Source organism: Schistocerca gregaria, chromosome 5 (assembly GCF_023897955.1).
Source record: "Schistocerca gregaria isolate iqSchGreg1 chromosome 5, iqSchGreg1.2, whole genome shotgun sequence".
NCBI lineage: Eukaryota > Metazoa > Arthropoda > Insecta > Orthoptera > Acrididae > Schistocerca > Schistocerca gregaria.
The window spans coordinates 243,507,414-243,524,514 of record NC_064924.1 but is presented as its reverse complement, the minus strand read 5'-3'; the positions used below and the strand labels follow the sequence as shown (position 1 = coordinate 243,524,514).

The 17,101-nt window shown below is 38.4% G+C and overlaps 1 protein-coding gene across 3 annotated transcripts in view; it reads left to right on the top strand.

The window, feature by feature from the left end:
- Positions 1-15,199: 15,199 nt before the first annotated feature.
- LOC126273194 (sentrin-specific protease 1-like) overlaps positions 15,200-17,101 on the top strand; it is a 185,779-nt gene continuing 183,877 nt past the window's right edge. Inside the window, exons 1-2 of one of the 3 annotated variants that reach the window (XM_049976720.1) lie at positions 15,772-15,862; positions 15,969-16,093. In XM_049976720.1, coding sequence (XP_049832677.1) covers positions 16,035-16,093 — 59 coding nt within the window. In that variant the 5' untranslated portion in view covers positions 15,772-15,862; positions 15,969-16,034. Of the gene's footprint in view, positions 15,863-15,968; positions 16,094-17,101 lie in introns of all 3 variants that reach the window. The other 2 variants (XM_049976719.1, XM_049976721.1) reach the window with 2 other exon arrangements.

The window sequence follows — 17,101 nt, the reverse complement described above, 5'->3', positions numbered from 1 at the left end:
ATCTAAGGAACTGTGTGCAATGTGTGTAGACTTAACTCATAAACTATTTCTATTATAGAGACTATCAGAAGCGCCAAAGCCATTTGAAATAACTGGGATGCATGTGTGTGTCAAAGGGGAATAGTTTTGTGCTGACAACAATAAATCACTTCTCTCAATATCTAGAGATGATTCCTATTCCGAAATAACAAGCAGTTACAGTCATGCAAGCGATGGTCAGCAAGTGGATACTTAGGTTTGGACTACTGAAAATAATCAAGGAACAAAATTTATCTCAGGCTTATTAAAGGATTTATGTGATTTGTTGGAAGGGAAAAAATTAAGAACTAGTCTGCTCTGCACATAGTCAGGTCTTACGACAGAACGGTGCATCGAATGATCAAAAGGATGTCATGTTACTACATTGACAGAGATATGGAAGCAGATGCAGAAGGCAAAGACACTAGGAAAAGATGAGGAAGCTTATTGTATTATAGGGTAGGGCAAAGGGCGATGTTATCAAGCCCTCACACTCTGAGGGGTATGGAAAAGAAATTTGTCACGAGGTACTAAGGACCCCAGTCAGTAGTAGAGATTACGCCACCAGTCAACATTAAGCTGCAGTTGCAGATCAGATCGACAATAGTGCATACTGTACGCCAGCGTCAATACAGAGGTACTCTCGCGTCGATCCCAGGAGTAGTGAGAGTGGGACCAGAGAAAGAGACAAGAAAGGAAGAATCGGAAGAGTGTGCAAGAAAGGACAGATGAAGCTGTTCGAGAAAAACCACGTGCATTAAGATTAGGTGAGTAACTGTGGTATTTGTTATTGCGTTTGTTGGTGATTATTTTTGTATTGTATGCGAGTATAGGGCTGTAATATGCGAAGCAGGAACGAATATGTTTCGTATTAGAACAAGGGTTTCTTTAGTTTTATTTTTATGTCAAGAGATGACCAGTGACAGCAGGTTTCTGAGGGGGGATGGAGAATGATGGTAGTTCCCAGAGGCGGTCGGTTATCATGTGCTAATGTGTTACAGCTTGCTGTAATTGCACAAAAATTGTGGTATGCAAGACAGAAATCGCACTAAAATTAAGCAATTTCTCTTCAAATGAACAAGAATTGATTGACATCATCATCAATTGTTTTAAGAATGAATAACGTTAGATACAGTTCTCTACTGTCAAGCAAAGAATCGCTTTATATTTCACAGAATACAGAATTGCAGTTGAATGCAGTGAAAACAGTCATAACGATCGAAATAAAACAGAAGAAATGAAAAGCAAAACTTTATAGAAGAGCAGCTGAAGTGTAAAATTATTTGTTTTAATCCTGATAAGGAACAATATAATATTTATGATGTCATCAACAGAATACATAAAAATATTTTAAAACGAGTAAAGACGACTAAACAGTTTCAGAAAATCTGTGGGACATCAGTAAAGCAGCACTATCTAAATATTAGCAAAAATCAACAAAATTTATCAATGAATATAAAAATATTTCTAATAAAAATTGCGTTTATTAAATAGAGTCAGACATAGGCCTCATCACCAACAAGTTTCCATTTAAATGCAGGCAAGCATTTGTGATTACCAATGAAAAGAATAATCCAGGGTTTAAAGCAAAAGAGGTGGTTAAACTTAAAAAAAATAGACAAAGGCTTCAGAGATTTTGATGATGAAGGTACTATCACATTAGAAAAGTTACAGCCTTCCAATTTGTAGATATTGAAAGGAAACGAAAAACAACTATTTTCATCAACAAAAGTCTCTATTCTTAAATTTTAAAATCACAAGAGGAAAAAGCAAACAATCCAAAAAATGGATTACACACGAAGTTTTACCATCAATTCGTAAACATGGAGAATATAAGATTAAAAATCAAGTAAGTCACTTGAAAAATATAAACAGAATTAAGGATGAACATACAGTAAACTTAAACAGAATAGTTGATAATGCTTTAGTAATGGTACAAGAAAGAAAAGAGAAATAGGTGCTTCATTACCTCATATTATTCTTCAATTTTTAAAAAAATATTTGATGAAAACTTTTCATATAATTGTTATGTCATTAGAGTGCAGCAATAAAGTTTAAAAAGACAACTATATAGAAAATCGAAAATAGACATCGAAATTGTGAAGAAATGTTAGGACTTAATTATAATTATAGTTCAGTAAATTAATATCAAAGAATGAAAGAAACTTTAAGAACTGCTTGCTGGCACAATTATTTCATTATTTCACATGTTTGCACAAAAGAACACTTGATTAATGATACAATTAATCTTCATCCTACAAATTTTTAATAACGCATTGATGCATTGCAAGGGCAGACCCACGTTATTTCATGTAAACTTTATATCGTGAAAACGACAGAAACACAGATATGTGCACTTATTTATTTATTTACTGTAAATAACTTCAGATCTAAATAGGTGGTGTAAATTAATTTTATTAAATGTAGTTATTATTTCATAAATAATATTTCAACGGTACAGCGACAGTCAGCCTGTCAAAATTGTACAATTTTAATAGTTAGTATTCTGCCATTTATTCATTTCCAATTTCCTACAGTGTCCGTGATATTAGTTGCCGATTATCACGGAACGTTTTGCAAATTTGAATGCAAGCATGGAACTTTAAATGATCTGGCCACAGTCTCCAAGCAGTGATGCTGTTTCACCTGTAAATAACAGATGTCGGCCCCACAAAACTGATCATGGCTATAAACAATGTAAACTTTTCTCAACTTCATAGCATTTCTCTAAATGTCAATTTGGCAGCTAAAAAAGATGCATCCAACATCAATAACGGGCGTCTACCTCAGTTAATTTTAACTATTTTCTTTCCAGTGATTAATTTCAGTTTCTATTTGAAGCCAAATTATCAGACATTTCAGTAGTCTAGCATGAGCAGATGTGTATATCTACAAAATGGACAAGATGAATGATCTGCTTGCCATTTATTAATATATTCTTTATGAAATTTGAAACACACTTTTGTTTTTACAAACCGATTTTTGATCAATTAAACATATACACTCCTGGAAATGGAAAAAAGAACACATTGACACCGGTGTGTCAGACCCACCATACATGCTCCGGACACTGCGAGAGGGCTGTACAAGCAATGATCACACGCACGGCACAGCGGACAAACCAGGAACCGCGGTGGTGGCCGTCGAATGGCGCTAGCTGCGCAGCATTTGTGCACCGCCGCCGTCAGTGTCAGCCAGTTTGCCGTGGCATACGGAGCTCCATCGCAGTCTTTAACACTGGTAGCATGCCGCGACAGCGTGGGCGTGAACCGTATGTGCAGTTGACTGACTTTGAGCGAGGGCGTATAGTGGTCATGCGGGAGGCCGGGTGGACGTACCGCCGAATTGCTCAACACGTGGGGCGTGAGGTCTCCACAGTACATCGATGTTGTCGCCAGTGGTCGGAGGAAGGTGCACGTGCCCGTCGACCTGGGACCGGACCGCAGCGACGCACGGATGCACGCCAAGACCGTAGGATCCTACTCAGTGCCGTAGGGGACTGCACCACCACTTCCCAGCAAATTAGGGACACTGTTGCTCCTGGGGTATCGGCGAGGACCATTCGCAAACGTCTCCATGAAGCTGGGCTATGGTCCTGCACACAGTTAGACCGTCTTCTGCTCACGTCCCAACATCGTGCAGCCCGCCTCCAGTGGTGTCGCGACAGGCGTGAATGGAGGGACGAATGGAGACGTGTCGTCTTCAGCGATGAGAGTCTCTTCTGCCTTGGTGCCAATGATGGTCGTATGGGTGTTTGGCGCCGTGCAGGTGAGCGCCACAATCAGGACTGCATACGACCGAGGCACACAGGGCCAACACCCGGCAACATGGTGTGGGGAGCGATCTACACTGGCCGTACACCTCTGGTGATCGTCTAGGGGACACTGAATAGTGCACGGTACTTCCAAACCGTCATCGAACCCATCGTTCTACCAATCCTAGACCGGCAAGGGAACTTGCTGTTCCAACAGGACAATGCACGTCCGCATGTATCCGTGCCAACCAACGTGCTCTAGAAGGTGTTAGTCAACTACCCTGGCCAGCAAGATCTCCGGATCTGTTCCCCATTGAGCATGTTTGGGACTGGATGAAGCGTCGTCTCACGCGGTCTGCACGTCCAGCACGAATGCTGGTCCAACTGAGGCGCCAGGTGGAAATGGCATGGCAAGCCGTTCCACAGGACTACATACAGCATCTCTATGATCGTCTCCATGGGAGAATAGCAGCCTGCATTGCTGCATAAGGTGGATATACACTGTACTAGTGCCGACATTGTGAATGCTCTGTTGCCTGTGTCTATGTGCCTGTGGTTCTGTCAGTGTGATCATGTGATGTATCTGACCCCAGGAATGTGTCAATAAAGTTTCCCCTTCCTGGGACAATGAATTTACGGTGTTCTTATTTCAATTTCCAGGAGTGTAGAATGTTCGTTACCGTCAGGCTGATCCTTTGTTTCATGAGGTTCTATTACTCTTGCACGAACGATTTGGATAAATTTTGATATCTCACCACTTTTTCACAGTTAATTTTATCTTTAAATTTGGTTATAAAATCTTCAGACAATACTTGGTTACTTGATATATTATCCCAATTTACGTTTTCTTGAATTTCCCTCATAAAAACTTCAGACAAATCCTGAGACATACTCTCCCAATTCATTCTATTTTGAAATTCTCTCATAAAATTTTCAATCAGTGTTTTTCTGCCTGATATTTGACTCCAATCTATTTTGTGATGAAATTCTTCAGAAAATTTTATATTATATGATACACTAGCCCAATCGATTTTCTCTTGGGATTCTCTTATAAAATGCTCAGATAATTTTCGATCATATGAGACACATGACCATTTTAATGTGTCCTGAAATTCTCATACAAAATTTCCAGAAGTAATATATTTGTGCGAGATACTATCCCAATTTACTTTAACCCAGTTCTCTTATAAGATTTTCAGATAATTTTTCTTTCCTTGATAAATATGTCTAATAAAATTCAGTTTTTAACATAATGAACCAATATAGTTTTGTATGTTTCAGTTTTTTAAATATTATTCATATAATTACTCAAAATTTAAATTTTTACACATAACAGAATCATTTGAATAAGTTGTTGTTCTTGAGCTTTAGTACATGCACCTCACTTTCATTGTTATCCTTAATTTGATTATTGCTATTGTCAATATTGTTTTTGTTATTGATGGTGTTCTTAATGAGAATAATAAGTGATGCTTACTAAGTTTAGAATAATCGCTTATTTATATTTGTTTTGCACTAGCTTTTAATACCCTTACATTTAAGTTCTCCCTTTATAAGATTTGTTTTTATAGGAAAAATGTAGAACTGTCTATTTCCAGAAAAGAGATATTTGAAGAGAAAAAAGTATTTTATGTTTTCTCAAGTATGGTATTATAGAGGGGCTTCACTCTTTCTGAAAATATTAAATGAATAAATGAATGATTACTAAATTAATTTAGGCACTTGGTTTAAGGATACTTGGGTTCCCTTATTTAAACAAAAATGTATTGATTACGAATCTTATTTTATGTTTTATTCATTATGGTATTTCAGCCTTGAGAATCCTGGAGACTGGAAAACTATGGAAAATAAAGGGACATTTACTGGATTCAAAAATTGAAACCTAGAACAGGATTTGTTTATGAAAATTATCCCCTTACAATGATATATCTTATTTTCAAAAATTTTCATTGGCTATTATCAAAACTTCATTAAACTTATAATAATTTGAAATCAGTTTTAAAACAAATATACCCAAATGGTCACAAATTACTTGATTAAAATTTAGTATTCGTTGTCTATTATAGTATAAATCACTTGAGCTAATATATTCAATCACTCTTTCAGGAATATTTCTTCCACATGAATCAAACACATATTTTTTTATCTTTATTCTTATGATAACAGATCCATTGTGAGCAAGCATGATCAGATGTATCTAATGTAACTACTCCAGATTCACATTCTCTAGGACTATTAGGTAATTCATCAAGCATAAAACTATCACAAAGGTATTTGATTTTTAATTGTTTAGTACATTTTTCCATATCAAAATTACTTAGCGAATTAGGATACATATTGATTATTTTTTAGAATTTTTTTATTTCAGTGCCGGCTTTCTTCTCCATTGCTGAATTATGTCTGCTTTATATTCTTTATGTCTTTCCTCTAAATCTTTTTATCTCTATATGCAGTATCCAGTTTTTTTGAAAGCTTCATCTAGTGGATTTATTCTTTGTACATCTACATCTACATGACTACTCTGCAATTCACATTTAAGTGCTTGGCAGAGGGTTCATCGAACCACAATCATACTATCTCTCTAACATTCCACTCCCTAACAGCGCAGGGGAAAAACGAACACCTAAATCTTTCTGTTCAAGCTCTGATTTCTCGTATTTTATTTTGATGATCATTCCTACCTATGTAGGTTGGGCTCAACAAAATATTTTCGCATTCGGAAGAGAAAGTTGGTGAATGAAATTTCGTAAAAAGATCTCGCTGTGACGAAAAACTTCTTTGCTGTAATGACTTACATCCCAACTCGCGTATCATATCTGCCACACTCTCTCCCCTATTATATGATAATACAAAACGAGCTGACCTTTTTTGCACCCTTTCGATGAACTCCGTCAATCCCACCTGGTAAGGATGCCACACCGCACAGCAGTATTCTAACAGAGGACGAACGAGTGTAGCGTAAGCTGTCTCTTTAGTGGACTTGTTGCATCTATAAGTGTCCTGCCAATGAAACGCAACCTTTGGTCTGCCTTCCCCACAATATTATCTATGCGGTCTTTCCAACTGAAGTTGCTCATAATTTTAACACCCAGATACTTAGTTGAATTGACAGCCTTGAGAATTGTACTATTTATCGAGTAATCGAATTCCAAGGGATTTCTTATGGAACTCATGTGGATCACCTCACACTTTTCGTTATTTAGCGTCAACTGCCACCTGCCACACCATACAGCAATCTTTTCTAAATCGCCTTGAAACTGATACTGGTCTTCAGATGACCTTATTAGACGGTAAATTACAGCATCATCTGCGAACAACGTATAAGAACTGCTCAGATTGTCACCCAGGTCATTTATATAGATCAGGAACAGCAGAGGTCCCAGGACGCTTCCCTGGGGAACACCTCGACGATTTGCCGTCTATTACTACGAACTGCAACCTTCCCGACAGGAAATCACGAATCCAGTCGCGCAACTGAGACGATACCCCATAGGCCCGCAACTTGATTAGAAGTCGCTTGTGAGGAACGGTGTCAAAAGCTTTCCGGAAATCTATAAACACGGAATCAACTTGAGATCCCCTGTCGATAGCGGCCATTACTTCGTGTGAATAAAGAACTAGCTGCGTTGCACAAGAGCGATGTTTTCTATAGCCATGCTGATTACGTATGAATAGATCGTTTCCTTCGAGGTGATTCATAATGTTTGAATACAGTATATGCTCCAAAACCCTACTGGAAACCGACGTCAATGATATAGGTCTGTAGTTAGATGGATTAGTCCTACTACCCTTCTTAAACACTGGTGCTACCTGCGCAATTTTCCAATCTGTAGGTACAGATCTATCGGTGAGCGAGCGGTTGTATATGAGTGCTAAGTAGGGAGCTATTGTATCAGCGTAATGTGAAAGGAACCTAATCGGTATACAGTCTGGACCTGAAGACTGCCAGTATCAAGCAATTTGAGTTGCTTCGCAACCCCTAAGGTATCTACTTCTAAGAAACTCATGCTAGCAGCTGTTCTCGTTTCAAATTCTGGAGTATTCCATTCGTCTTCCGTGGTGAAGGAATTTCGGAAAACTGCATTGAATAACTCCGCTTTAGCGGCACAGTCGTTGGTAACAGTACCATCGTCACTGCGCAGCGAAGGTATTGACTGCGTCTTGCCGCTTGTGTACTTTACATACGACCAGAATTTCTTCGGATTTTCTACCAAATTTCGAGACAATGTTTCGTTTTAGAACCTATTAAAGGCATCTCGCATCGAAGTCCGTGCCAAACTTCGCGCGTCTGTAAATTTTAGCCAATCTTCGGGATTTCGCGTTCTTCTGAATTTCGCATGCTTTTTCTGTTGCCTCTGCAACAGCGTTCGGATCTGTTTTGTGTACCACGGGGGATCCGTTCCATCTCTTACCAATTTATGAGGTATGAATCTCTCATTTGCTGTTGCTACTATATCTTTGAATTTGTGCCACATCTCGTCTACATTTGCATAGTCAGTTCGGAAGGAATGGAGATTGTCTCTTAGGAAGGCTTCTAGTGATACTTTATCCGCTTTTTAAATAAAATTATTTTGCGTTTGTTTCTGGTGGATTTGGAAGAATCTGTATTGAGCCTAGCTACAACGACCTTGTGATCTATAATCCCTGTATCAGTCATGATGCTCTCTATCAGCTCTGGATTGTTTGTGGCTAAGAGGTCAAGTGTGTTTTCGCAAACATTTACAATTCGTGTGGGTTCGTGGACTAACTGCTCGAAATAATTTTCTGAGAAAGCATTTAGGACAATCTCGGAAGATGTTTTCTGCCTACCACCAGTTATGGACAAGTTTTTTTTGCCAACATATCGAGGGAAGGTTGAAGTCCCCACCAACTATAACCGTATCAGTGGGGTATTTATTTGTTATGAGACTCAAATTTTCTCTGAACTGCCCCGCACCTATATCATCGGAGTCTGGGGGTCGGTAGAAGGAGCCAATTATTAACTTAGTTCGGCTGTTAAGTATAACCTCCACCCATACCAATTCGCATGGAGTATCTACTTCTACTTCACTACAAGATAAACCACTACTGACAGACACAAACACTCCACCACCAATTCCGCCTAATCTATCTTTCCTGAACACTGTCTGAGACTTCTTAAAAATTTCTGCAGAACTTATTTCAGGCTTTAGCCAGCTTTCTGTACCTATAACGATTTCAGCTTCTGTGCTTTCTATTAGCGCTTGAAGCTCAGGGACTTTCCCAGCACAACTACAACAATTTACAACTACAATCCCGACTGTTCCTTGATCCAAGCACGTCCTGTATTTACCATGCACCCTTTGAGATTGCAGCCCACACCATACTTTCCTGAGACCTTCTAACCTAAAAAACCACCCAGTCCACGCCACACAGCCTCCGCTACCCGTGTAGCCACCAGCTGAGGGTAGTGAACTCCTGATCTATTCAGCGGAACCCGAAACCCCACCACACTATGGCGCAAGTCAAGGAATCTGCAGCCAACACAGTCGCAAAACCGTCTGAGCCTCTGATTCAGACCCTCCACCTGGCTCTGCACCAAAGGTCCGCAGTTGGTTCTGTCGATGATGCTGCAGATGGTGAGCTCTGCCTTCATCTCGTAAGCAAGACCGGCAGGCTTCACCAAATCAGATACCCACTGGAATCCAGAGAGAATTTCCTCTGATCCAAAGCGACACACGTCATTAGTGCCGACATGTGCCACCATCTGCAGCTGGCTGCACCCTGTGCTCTTCATGGCATCCAGAAGGACCCTTTCCACATCAGGAATAACTCCTCCCGGAATGCACACAGAGTGCTCACTAGATTTCTTCCTCTCCTTAGCCGCACCTAACATTGGAGCTCCCAACTACCAATAAGCCCACCCTCTGCGATTGCCCGGACCTTGAAGGCTGAGAATGATCCTCTGAAACAGGGCAGGCAGCTGCATCTGGCTCAGCCAGAGACAGTGCCTGAAACCTGTTTGTCAGACGCACCGGGGAGGCTTTCTGATCAGCCTCCGGGGACGTCTTTTGCTGCCTGCCACGCCTTGGAACGACCTCCCAATCAACCACAGGCGAGGGCTCAGCCCCACTGCCGCAGCAACCGGGGCAACCACAGTGGCAGACCGGTCTCGGGACAGACGGGACGAGGTTGATATCCCCGTGATACCCAAGTCCTGCTCCCCACAGTAGTGCCCATTGGCAACATCCTCAAGCTGCGCGACCGAAGTCAGCGCCGGTTGCAGCTGTGAGCGAAGGGATGCCAACTCAGCCCTCGTCCGAACACAGCAATCGCAGTCCCTGTCCATTCTAATCGATGTTGAACAACAGTTACTGAAACACAAGTCTGTGTCTAGATAATGCAAGCGAAACACGCAAAGAATGTATTAACTAACCTGTACAAATGCCTAACGACTGCACTACAATCTGCCTCAAATTAACGATTACAGTAAATAAAACTCGAAATTACGCTTCCTATACGAAACTCACACGCAATTTATGTAAGAATCTACGAATTAAACACTAAAGCGCGATGCTACAACTTTCAAATACTAAAATACGCCCGAAATTTACAAATTAAACAATGCAAGTACCAAAAACACGCCATGAAATTAAGCATTAAACTATGTAATAAATAAGTAAGCTAGGGGTATACGACTTGCTGCTGCAGCTGCTTATCCAACGGCGGTAGGTCCTCTAGCTAATCTTTCATCTAATTTTCTTCTTGGGTCACAAAATGTATAACCAGGTAGGTGCATTTCAAAAGGTAATTTATTAATTAATGTGTCAACTAATCCTTTTTCATAATTTTCGCTTTGCCAGAATGTGTATGGTAGGTTATTCAAAAATCTTATCAAATGTGGAATTCCTTTTGGATTGTTGATAATATAATCACTAAAGTTATTTGTTAACATTTGTGTTATTCCCACTTTTTAATTACATTAATTTTTATTTCCAGTTAATTCTTCTCCAAGAATAACTACTAATCTATCGATTAAATCTCTAACATCATTCATTCATATATATTAACTTATTTTTCTCTATGTTTTTTCTTAAATCTTCACCTTTTTTGCATCTGAAACATCTGAACTTGCAAGTGGTTGCCTTCATTTTGGAAAATATTCTCCACCAGTAGCTTTTATCAAAGTTATGTATTTTCTACATTTACTTGATCTTATTTTGTTTGGATTATTATCAGAATATAATATTCCTAAACTGCATAATGTATCTGTATAATTTGATAAATCGACAGCATCAAATTTTTCACCCACAACATCTATAGTTATCTTTGTTTTAGGTAACAGATGCATTAATCCATCTGTATCTTCATATTCTATACCACCAACAGTTATCTGCCTACAAGTTTATATGTAAATTACCAACATATTTAAACATACCAACAATTTTCAATCCAAAAACTTTATCTTCGATATGGTTAATATACTTTCACATTATTCCACTTATATTTGTTTTCTACTTTCACATTCAGCTTGAGCTATCTTTTTCCTATCTTTACTCTCTTATTCATACTTCTTCTTGTATTCGTATTTCTTCTTGTATTTCTGGCTAATTTAATGTATAGTCATGCAAAGCAAGGGCGGAAAGGTGGAAGGAGTATATAGAGGGTTTATACAAGCGCGATGAACTTGAGGACAATATTATGGAAATGGAAGAGAATGCAGATGAAGACGAAATGGGAGATATGATACTGCGTGAAGAGTTTGACAGAGCACTGAAAGACCCGAGTCGAAACAGGTCCCCGGGAGTAGACAACATTCCATTAGAACTACTGACGGCCTTGGGAGAGCCAGTCCTGACAAAACTCTACCATCTGGTGAGCAAGATGTGTGCTGCAGGCGAAATACCCTCAGACTTCAAGAAGAATATAATAATTCCAATCCCAAAGAAAGCTGGTGTTGACAGATGTGAAAATTACCAAACTACCAGTTTAATAAGTCACAGCTGCAAAATACTAACACGAGTTCTTTACAGACGAATGGAAAAACTGGTTGAAACCGACCATGGGGAAAATCAGTTTGGATTCTGCAGAAATGTTGGAACACGTGAGGCAATACTAACCTTACGACTTATCTTAGAAGAAAGATTAAGAAAAGGCAAACCTACGTTTCTAGCATTTGTAGACTTAGAGAAAGCTTTTGACAATGTTAACTGGAATACTCTGTTTCAAATTCTGAAGGTGGCAGGGGTAAAATACAGGGAGCGAAAGGCTATTTACAATTTGTACAGAAACCAGATGGCAGTTATAAGAGTCTAGGGGCATGAAATGGAAGCAGTGGTTGGAAAGGGAGTGAGACAGGGTTGTAGCCTCTCCCCGATGTTATTCAATCTCTATATTGAGCAAGCAGTAAAGGAAACAAAACGAAAAATTCGGAGTAGGTATTAAAATACATGGAGAGGAAATAAAAACTTTTATGTTCGCCGATGACATTGTAATTCTGTCAGAGACAGCAAAGGACTTGGAAGAGCAGCTGAATGGAATGGATAGTGTCTTGAAAGGAGGATATAAGATGAACATCAACAAAAGCAAACCGACGATAATGGAATGTAGTCAAATTAAATCAGGTGATGCTGAGGGAATTAGGTTAGGAAATGAGACACTTAAAGTAGTAAAGGAGTTTTGCTATTTAGGGAGTAAAATAACTTATGATCGTCAAAGTAGAGAGAATATAAAATGTAGACTGGCAATGGCAACGAAAGCGTTTCTGAAGAAGAGAAATTTGTTAACATCGAGTATAGATTTAAGTGTCAGGAAATTGTTTCTGAAAGTATTTGTATGGAGTGCAGTCATGTATGGAAGTGAAACATGGATGATAAATAGTTTGGGCAAGAAGAGAATAGAAGCTTTCGAAATGTGGTGCTAGAGAAGAATGCTGAAGATTAGATGGGTAGATCATATAACTAATGAGGAGGTTTTGAATAGAATTGGGGAGAAGAGGAGTTTGTGGCACAACTTGACTAGAAGAAGGGACCGGTTGTTAGGACATGTTTTAAGGCATCAAGGGATCACAAATTTACCATTGGAGGGCAGCGTGGAGGGTAAAAATCATAGAGGGAGACCAAGAGATGAATACACTAAGCAGATTCAGAAGGATGTAGGTTGCAGTAAGTACTGGGAGATGAAGAAGCTTGCACAGGATAGAGTAGCATGGAGAGCTGCATCAAACCAGTCTCAGGACTGAAGACCACAACAACAACAACATGCAAAGCAGAATGCTAATCACACCATTTGTACTTTGGACTTACATATCCTGGTACACCTCAAATCCTTCTAAATGTCTGTGGTGGTATGGAACCATTTGTTTTCCAATCTCTCTATTTCCTTCAATAGCTCCAGTACAGTACCACCTAAACCTTCGATTCCTTCTTTAACTTTTTCAATTGCATTAATAACAGGTTGATCTTCTTTTTTATATTTTTCATATTCTGTTCTTGGTTGTTTTTTTCCGGACTTGAATGTTTCTTACAATACTTAAATTTATTTTCTATTTGGATTAGCTTTTTAACAAACTCGGGGTCACATTTCGAAAACATATACTAAGGATAAAAACATTAATGAAATTTATTTTTATGTATGGATTTAAAAAATTAATAAGATAATTCTTTCTGATTTTACTCTTCTCAAAAAAAGCACCATTACATGTATCTAGCCCACATTTATCTAGTCACTAGCCCATGGACAATTATTATAATGCTGGCCAATTTTTTATTTTTGGTTTTCTATTACATAGTCAAGAGATATTTTAAATTCTTTTTTATGTTCATGTAAAATACGCTCAGCATATTTTTCTAATAGATATGCAATATCACCTTTTAAAGTGCTCATTTAAAAAGGAAATCTTTTATATGATACATTTATTTCCTTTCATTACTTTTGCTAGTCATATTCGTTGTAAAAAATCCAAGCTGATCATTCCAAATTTTATTACACAAAACCATCAAATTTTAAACAATCACATGTTCAATGTGATTTAAATTTGTGTTGCTGTCTAAAAATATTTTAAAAATTTAGATTTTTCCTTAATAGCTTTTGGTATTTTTGAATATATCTGAGCTAAATAACAATAATCTATTCATTTATGTCTTCCTCTAGTAAAATATTCTCCAACTACATCTTGATTTTCAAGAATGAAATCGTTGAATACTAAAAGTGAACTATCTTGCCATTAATCTAGTGGCACAATTTCATCATTATTTTCAACAAACATTGTTACCGTGTTATTATTTTTATCTTCCACTTCTTTACAGACTTTTATAAATCTTGATATTTTGGTTGATCTGTGCTTTTTGAATAAACATACAAGTGATTTATCTCTTCTAGTTTAACAATACTGGAGCTAGAATGTAATAGTCAATCATACCTCTAAAGGCCTCACAGCTGACTGAAGTCAGAGGATGTAAGTGGCAAATATTTGTCTCTATCTAACATGGTCAGAAGGCTGCTCTGCCCTATCAAACCACAGTTAACTGGATGGCATTAGCTGCTGGAGCTGGTTCAGGAAAACGCTGACAGATGTCTCATTTTTTGTTCTCAAATCAACTTTGTTCCTCAAATACCAAATATATGTGAGATTTGTGAAGGTTATTTCCTTGTCCTATGGGGCACAGCTGAATAGCTGCAGGATTGGTTTGGCTGATAATACTTTTTTTCTTAGCTATCGTCGTTCACCGCTGAAGCTCATCAAGAAGAAGGTGAAGATGACTGCCAGAAGCAGCTCTTCCATTGTGTGCCAACACATACTGCTGCCAAAAGATGAAGCTAGGTGGACGAATGTTTGCAGCCCAAGTCACAGTCCAGCAGTAACGTTCAGTGAAAAGAATCCCAGTGGGCTGTGTTTTGATAACATTGTTTTGCGCTCGACAATCATTTATACCAATGAAATAAAAATATATTTGTACAGTACTTAGATTGTCTTCGGTACTTTGTGAGTCACTATTTCTTTCCTCATCGGATTCGGTATTTCTGCTTTCTCTTGATTCTGAACCTTGCAGGAGAAATAACAGGTGTTCGTTTGGGAACCCAGCATTGTTTACAGACGATGCCCCACTCTCCTTCGTCTGATTAATTTTACTATGTTCCAATGAAAAGCTGTTTTCAGAGTCTGGATTTTTTTTCAGCATCACTCACTGATACTTTATATTTCTTGTCCAGCTCTTCGTTAATCAGTATCTTCTTGCTACGATTTTAATATTCGGAGTTATTGACTTCCCACAGGCATGATGCCGCATGAAAATCTTCCGTCAGTCGCAACATTTCATTCCTCCGTTGGCCACATTTTCATAAGTGATGTTTTACAATAAGTAAAATAATAATAGCGCAAAACCTACGCAGCGTTTCCCTCGGCACGAAGAGAGCAGCTGGAGGGTACGTCTACAAACATGTCCACACTGCGAAATGTCACGCAACAGAATCTGAGAGTTGTCTTATATCATCCATTTCAAAAGGGAGTCAAAAGTTCTGTGATTTTGTTGCAAAAGCGTATCTATAGACATTAATATCTCTCAACTCTCTATACACAAAATCGCTCTATCGTCTGCAAACACTGGCTAGATACACCAAAGGAATATACTAGTGTGTTCAAGGCCTTAGCGTCCTCCAATGAAGTTAGCGTCCTCTGTTTGGAAATGGCATCGACAGAATTTAACAAAGCAGAATTTGGAAAGCTATATGTAGAATCCAGGCGCCATTAAGGCTGCGATAATTAATTTTATTTAAACATATTGCTGCTTTTTTAAAATGATAAATACGCAGAGATAATAAAGGCAATCCCTTAGGTGGCTTACAAATGTACATCTGTGTTCCGAGATGAAGCATGTTTGAAAGTATGAAAATGGCGAGAAGATGTTGTTATGTTTATAATGAACCTTGTATGTGTAATATTTGAGTTTTGTGTAAACGCCTGTTAATTGGTATTGTCAAACCTGGAATATATCTGTTTCATTTTGGGCATGTTCTTAAGCTGTGAGAACCTGACCAAGTTCAAAACGGCGTCATAATGTTCGATGCTTTTAGAAGGGCATTTCTCTATTTCTTTGATAGAGGAGAGGAGCTAGTAAACAGAGCGACGAAAAGGTAAGTTATTACTTTGCATCAGTTTTCACTTTAACAGGTATATTTATATGGTGGACGTCAGTCGTATCTCGTCACGATTTTAGTGTAATGTCGCATTTGTTTGCAGACCAGTGCGGGGAAGGCAACAACGCGGAGATATTTTGATCTCATTTACCTATTTTTGTTCACATATATGATGTCGCGGAAGGTTTCATTAACAGAAGCTTTGAAGTTTTGGAAAACACCTTTTAGGTATGAACCCACAGGCTACTAGTTTGAGGATTGGGAGACATTACTTTTTCGATGTATTTTAATGGTTCCGTAAGCAGTGTTATCCATATTTTAGCCATTGTCGATGGTGCTGGTTGCCTTGAGAATACTGTTGTTTGTTGCATTGCTGTCTTCACCATAATTCCTTTGGTATTCCACGAACAAAAACATGGTTGAAATTGTTCTGTTGTGTTTGACTCCAGTGTAAGTGACAGTGTTGAATGTTGTTCTGTATTGTTTCAGTTGAACTTTTATATCTGTGGCCTTTAGTTAACAAACAATATAAATACAACCTGTTGCCCTTTTTAATAGTAATTGGCGGTCTATCACTATTCAAAACCACAGTGAAGGTCTAATGATTTTTAGAGAAGTTGTCCTGTCTAATTTACTTTGAACTGTTTTAATTATCACCGTAAAAAAATACGTGCATAATATTCCTAATTGGAGAAAAATTCTGTGTGCGGTTTTAGTATAACTGATGAATGTTGACAGTTTGCAGAATTTACGTGAAATCTACGTTTGTGCTCACAGTCTCAATACTGTTTTGTGACAAATACTTTCATGTGATAGCAATATCTTTTGTGTATTAGTGTTAGGAATACGTAGGCAGAGGCTTTCCCGTCAATAGCTGAGTAGAGAGATGATAAACTTTTGTGTTCATTGTTCAGTTTTTTTTTTGTACTTGCACTCAAAAAATGCTGGAATTATTTGCTATTGAAACTTACTCATATTGGGATGCAATTTAGTTCCACGACGACTTCCGTGGAGTGTAAAACATTGATGCCCCGGTCATATTTTGACAAGGTAATGGTAGTAGACCCCCTCTGAACTCTTTGCTATGGTGACAGTGATCTGTAATATAGCTTTGCAGTCTAAGTTAGGTTAGGTGATTTGTGAACTGGTAAAGCCAATGAATGTGAGTGCAAAATAAAGGTTGTGGTAACTGGTTATCTGTAGCGTACCCTGATGTCTATATTCACTCCATATTTA